Source organism: Priapulus caudatus, unplaced genomic scaffold (assembly GCF_000485595.1).
Source record: "Priapulus caudatus unplaced genomic scaffold, Priapulus_caudatus-5.0.1 Scaffold617, whole genome shotgun sequence".
NCBI classification, from domain to species: domain Eukaryota; kingdom Metazoa; phylum Priapulida; class Priapulimorpha; order Priapulimorphida; family Priapulidae; genus Priapulus; species Priapulus caudatus.
The window spans coordinates 208,800-214,936 of NW_014577678.1; the positions used below are offsets into that span (position 1 = coordinate 208,800).

A 6,137-nucleotide genomic window follows, 5' to 3' on the forward strand; every position below is an offset into this window, starting at 1 on the left:
GACCTAATTAGCGCAACGAGCGACCGGATACTAATTAGCGCGGCGGCGGCGGCGGCGCACCTACCCAGGTTGAAGTTGACGAACATGCGTCCTCGTGACATCTCGACACAGATGTAGTCGCCCTGCGCTCCGCGCGCGTACAGCAGAACGCCGTCCGGACGCGTTGTCCGCAGCCGCACGTAGATGGCGTCGTTGTCGGTCTGGCCGCGATCGTAGAGGTCGTAGCGCAGGAACGACGCGCCGTCGAACTGCACGGACTGCGTCGCTGGAACATGCGTGGAGAGAACAACGCCGATGAGAAGAACAACACCGGTTCGACGGACAGACAGACCAAAACATCGATGGACTAATGGATGGACAGATGGACAGACGGACAGACAGACGGACGGACAGACCAAAACACCAATAGACCAACGGATGGACAGACAGACCGACGGACGGATAGGTAAGATGGACGGAGAGACGGATGGACAGACCAAAACACCGATGGACGAACGGATGGACACACCGACGGATGGACAAACCAACGGACAGACAGACCGACGGACAGACAGACAGACGAACACATACATACCATAGCCGCAGCCGTACAGCTCGAGTCGTAGCGCGATGCTGTGCTGCCAGCGAATCGGCACAATGCGCACGTAGCGAGCGATGACCGGCGCTGCCAGGGTGCGCCGCGCGACCGTGTCCGTGTCGTTGTTGCCGTCGAAGACCTGCGAGGGTGTGTGCAGACACGATTACTATCTACCCACGAGAACTCACCCAACTAGCTGCGGGCCAGGTCACTCTGAACGTGTTATAATACAGCTGCACTATGATTTATGATACTTTAATTATGCTGTACTCAATCAAACGTGGTATAATTTCTCGATCTATCATTTTTAAGTGCTATAATTAAGCTGTACACTAATCGAACGTGCGATAATTTAACATAAGCTAGGATTTAATTATATAGAGTAATGTAACCCAGCAAGAGTAGGTACAATATTATAATGTAACCCAACTCTTGTTGGATCATATTGTTATATCTATAATTTAATGTGTTATTATTTTACATGCTGTGATTGAGCTTGTAGTGTAATTGATTGCTATAGCTGTTCTATAATTGATCATGTTTTAATTTATCTGCATTATAATCGAGCAGTAGCATATATAAACGTACTACATCCAAAGCTACCTGCTCCCTCCCCTCCTTTCCCCTCCCCCAAGTAATAATCATGCAGAATGCAACCACCAGGTGGCGCCGATAGCCATTCTCGTCCTGGCAGTAATTGGGAGTATGGATTAGCTATCCTAATGCACCGTTGGGCCCGCGTTGGGTTTTCTTCGCTGTATTACACAGCGTACATCGCTTCCAGTCAGGCCGCATATATATATATATATATACATATAGACTCGATAAATCACGAACATTGATTCTTGCTTGGACTTTCAAACACCTACGGCAGAATTTGAATTACCGTCAAGGAAGTAACGTAACAAGATTGCACGCACAAATTGAAACTCAAGAGTTAACGCTGGCGGGCGCATCGAAACGCAAGAATGATTTTGCTTACCGCAAAACTGCATCTGCAAGTTTTCAGCACTCGCGGTCACAGTCTATCAACCTAGCTACCTAGCTGTATAGTTCGTTGTGGAGTCTCGTTAGTGGTTCACTATAGTTACGCTGAAGGGGTCGTTGTCGTATCAGGTACTACAGATATGTACCCGAGGTACATATATGTATACACAAAGTGTACCACAGGCGTTGAGTTCGGGCGACTGAGTCGGACGACTGAGTGGACACACTAGGGAGATTTTCAGCGCGAATTCATCGGCGATTTTTCTCCCGGCGGGGTGGCACATTAAACGCTCGGGCCACTAGATTGACATTCATAATGATGAAATGGCACGTTTAATTGGCCGATGAATTGTACATTCGGGTGAATGCCTTAGTGTGGTCCGGGGCCTTAAGGGGGCAGCTTGCTTACTCCCTCGCACCTAGCAGGGTACCACACCCACCTACCAGACAGACAAAGCTGACGGCCCCGGAGAAGGTGACGCGCGGATGCTTGCTTCGCGCTGCGTCCAGCACCCCGCGCAGGTTGAACTGCACGTTGTCAAGACAACCGAGGAAGTTCTCGCTGACCGTCATGCCCCGGCTGGTTGAAGTTCGACACTCCGCCGACGAAACATCTGTGAACAAACAGGAAGCAAACGTGGTGCGCGTGGTCAGAGAGGCTGGGGAAATTCGGAACATTAGGGAGCAAACGTCACGTGGGTGAGAAGGAGGATGGAACATCTGGGAACATTGGGAAGCAAACGTGTGGGTGAGTCAGAGAGGCTGGGAACATCTGGGAACATTGGGAAGCAAACGTGTGGGTGAGTCAGAGAGGCTGGGAACTTCTGGGAAGATCTGGGAACAACAGGAAGCAAACGTGTTGAGGTGAGTCAGAGGGACACAGCGAACAATTGTGGCGTGAGTCAGGAGGCTGAGAACATTGGGAACATCTGGGACATTGTGAGCAAAGTGGCTGGGTGCGTCAGCGAGGCTGCGGAATCTGGGACATGGCCGAAATTGGGAGCAAACGTAGCGTGGGGGGGAAATCAGAAAGGCTGGGAATATCTCGGGCGAGCCAAATGCTGTGATAGTTCCTTCTCATGGTATTCACCTACATTGCTATCCCTATTTCCTAGCCCTCCTCATTTACCTGCGTCCCTCATAATGGTATCTGCCTACGTTCCCCATCATGGCACTTTCCTACCCCCTCCTCATGACACACACGCCCACACCTCTCCTTCTCCTGGCGACCTTCATCTCCTTTTCGCTCTCCCGCACTCACCTTCCCGTCAAGGTCGAGCTGAGAGAAGCCGGTGCTGCCAGCGCCCTCTACCTCCATCTGGTCGACGGTGAGCTTGATGACGTTGCGAGTTCGCTCGATGAACACATCGTGCCAGTCTCCGTCGTCGAGTAGACTGCCGCCGTGGATGCTCGTGTCGCCGCTCGCGCCCTCCGACGAACCTGCGCATAGATCAGTCGCGCTGTCAGGTGCAGTCTAGCAATAAGATCGCACTGAGCGATAACAGAGGTGGCCAGAGTGAAGAAAGAGCCACTTAGACATATAACCGCAGAAACATAGAACAAGGAGACTGATAGACATGAAGTAAGTTGGGGAGTAGCGCGAAGACAGAGGTACGTACAATTTGACAATCTGATTAAATATCTACTATGGTGAACAATCTGAGGTCAGGTAGATGTAGTGCGGTTGCCCGGGCCCCTCGGTTCTCTCGCACGTACAATCACAGCTACATATACATACAGAGAAAACCGTCTTATAGGATACCTATGAGTGCAAAACTGTCATAACTCCATCACTTTAGGCAATTATGGCTCAATTCAGCTGACTATGTTCACGGGCTTTCAGTAATTTTTTTTGTCTGCTATCTGTTCCCCTACAGCCTTGCCGATGCATTCACTCTAGTAGCAGTATGTATATAAATACGAGAGAGAGCACGAGAGAGAGAGAGGGCGAGACAGAGGCGAGAGAGAAAAGAAGAGGAAGAGATGGATGGATGAGAGGGATGAGAGAAGAGAATGCGCATATCATGGAGAGTTAGTATTCACTCAGCTTTAACGGCATAGGACATGGAAAAAAAAAATGCTTTATTCTCCTCCTACACGATTCTGACTCCCCCATACACGGATATAGATCCTCCCTTCACGATCTGTCCCTCCCAACACCGATCATAGATCCCTCCCCCCATACACCGATCATAGATCCCTCACGTACACGTCATAGTGCCTCCCCCAGTACCACCCGATCAGAGCCCATCACCCACATAATCGATCAAGATCCCTCCCCATGTACACGATATACGATCCCTCCCCAAATCATCGATTCAATAGATCCCTCCCCCCATACACGATCAAAGATGAGATGTCAAATCCTAACACGTGCAAAATGTCCGACTCTCACTACTCTCCATCTATCTCACCTCCTTGCTCGACTACCGTCCCTTTATTGATGGCATGAAAATAGAGAAGACTTTCACTACAAACACACGACGACGCAACCATCGAATTCCTCCGCGAGGTGGCATCGTTCGCTTGTATAACGCGATCGGCAGAGAGTGTGCGGATATTGATGTGATATAGGCACTTACGGATATGACTCTGCATAAAAAAAACCTAGCCGGTAACCTAACCTAAAAAAAAAATTAAATAATTAAGCTGACTTAGTAGTCTTCACTATCGCACCTTTCTGCCAACACCGTTTAAAACAGCGGGCATTGCTCTGCTCTGTACTTAATGACACACATAATATGTCCAAGACGCGAAGACACGTGAGTGCAAGAAACAAACACTATCGTATATCCACGAAACTTCCATAGATATCTATGGACATTACTTACTTATGTTTGTGATAATCGTATAGGTAGCTATAGTATAGCGATAGATGTATCGTGGATATCCATTAGTGTAATATACTATTAGGCCTATAGATGCGAGGATTTATAGGAAATTGATAGTATATAGAGCAGAGATTGATGTAGATTTAGATGATAGATGATAGATAAGATGATAGAGTAGATAGATTAGATAGATAGATAGATAGATATATAGATGATACGATAGCTAGATAGATTAGATAGTAGATTATAGCATTGTAAAATAGTTTATATAAGCTATGTTTTATGTAGTTTTATATGATATGTGTCATCGGTGTAGTAACGTGTTTTTATTCACGGCGCTGATAGCATATCATAATACATCGGACGGAGTAGCACCGTATCATAGGAGAGTGCAGGAAAGGGTTAGCACATATCGTTGTTTCTCTTTTGCTCTTCGATCACCTTCGTAAATCACGTTCAGAGCAGGACGCCGCGGCAAGTGGCGTGCTTCATCTGCACTGCACGCTCACAACTATACACAATACTATGCGTCAAGCGTGGAGCTAGTAGCTATAGCAGGAAAACAGACGAGTATGTGAGCGTAGGCAGCGGACAAAGCGCTAGCCCTAATGTACGGGAGACGAAACACAGGCAGCAGCTCAACAGCTTGGACGCCCCGGAAGTTGAACTGCGGACTGGTCGCAACGCGCACCTAATATATATATCTATATATATATAATATATATATATTATATATATATTATATAGTATTATATATCGATGTCGGACTTTCGACAGTAATATTTCGGCGGACAATAATCAGATATATAAATAATAATATACATATATATATTATATATATCATAGTACTTCTATATATACTGCCGCGCCATTATCCATCATTACGCATAAGGGGGTCGTTTAACTCGTTTTGGGGAAAAAAAGCTTGCGGTTATCGCAACCTTGAAAAAAATCGCTGGCATACAGGGCTGTAATCGAAAAAAAGCCAGCTCCCAAACCCGCTGCTATTTCCGGATGATAAAAATAGGTTTAACTTCTCTTTCTCTCTCTTCTATCTCTCTCTCTCTCTCTTCTCTTTCTCTCTCTCCTCTGTCTCTCTACTCTCTCTCTCGCTCTCGCTCTCGCCTCGCTCTCGCTCTCGCTCTCGCTCTCGGCTCTCGTGCTCTGCGCTCTCGCTCTCGTTCTGCTCTCGCTCTCGCTGCTCGCTCTCCGTCACTCTCTCGCGTCTCTCGCTCATTCTCGCTCTCTCGCTCTCTGCGCTCCCTGCTCGCTTCTCGCTCTCTCTCTCTCCTCTCTCTCATCTCTTCCTCTCTCTCTGTCTCCGCTCTCGCTCCTCGCTCCTCGCTTCTCTGCTCTCTCTCTCTCATCTCTCTCTCTCTCGTCTCTCTCTCTGCTCTCGCTCTCTTCTCTCTCCTGCTCTCTCTCATCTCTCTCTCTCTCTTCTCTCTCTCTCTCTCGCTCTCGCTGCTCGCTTCGCTCTCCTCTGCTCTCTCTCTCTCTCCTCTCTCTCTCTCTCTCTCCTCTCTCTGTTCTCTCTCATTTCGTCTCTGTCTCTCTCTCTCTCTCATCTCTCTCTCGTCTCTCTACCTCTTGCTCTCCGCTCCGCTCCTCCTCTCTTCTCTCTCTCTCTCTCTCTCTCTCTCTCTCTCGTCTTGTCTCTCTCTATGCTCTCATCTCTCTCCTCTCCGTCTCTCTCCTATCTCTCTCGTCTCTCTCTCCTTCTATCTCTCGTCTGTGTCTGT

The 6,137-nt window shown here is 48.1% G+C and overlaps 1 protein-coding gene across 1 annotated transcript in view; it reads right to left on the bottom strand.

Moving 5' to 3' along the window:
* LOC106812186 (neurexin-4-like) overlaps positions 1 to 6,137 on the bottom strand; it is a gene marked incomplete at its 5' end in the record, with an annotated part of 50,263 nt that overhangs the window by 29,301 nt on the left and 14,825 nt on the right. Inside the window, 2 exons of the mRNA XM_014816009.1 lie at positions 65 to 265; positions 575 to 716. Of these exons, the coding sequence (XP_014671495.1) occupies positions 65 to 265; positions 575 to 716 (343 nt within the window). The remainder of the gene's footprint in view (positions 1 to 64; positions 266 to 574; positions 717 to 6,137) is intronic.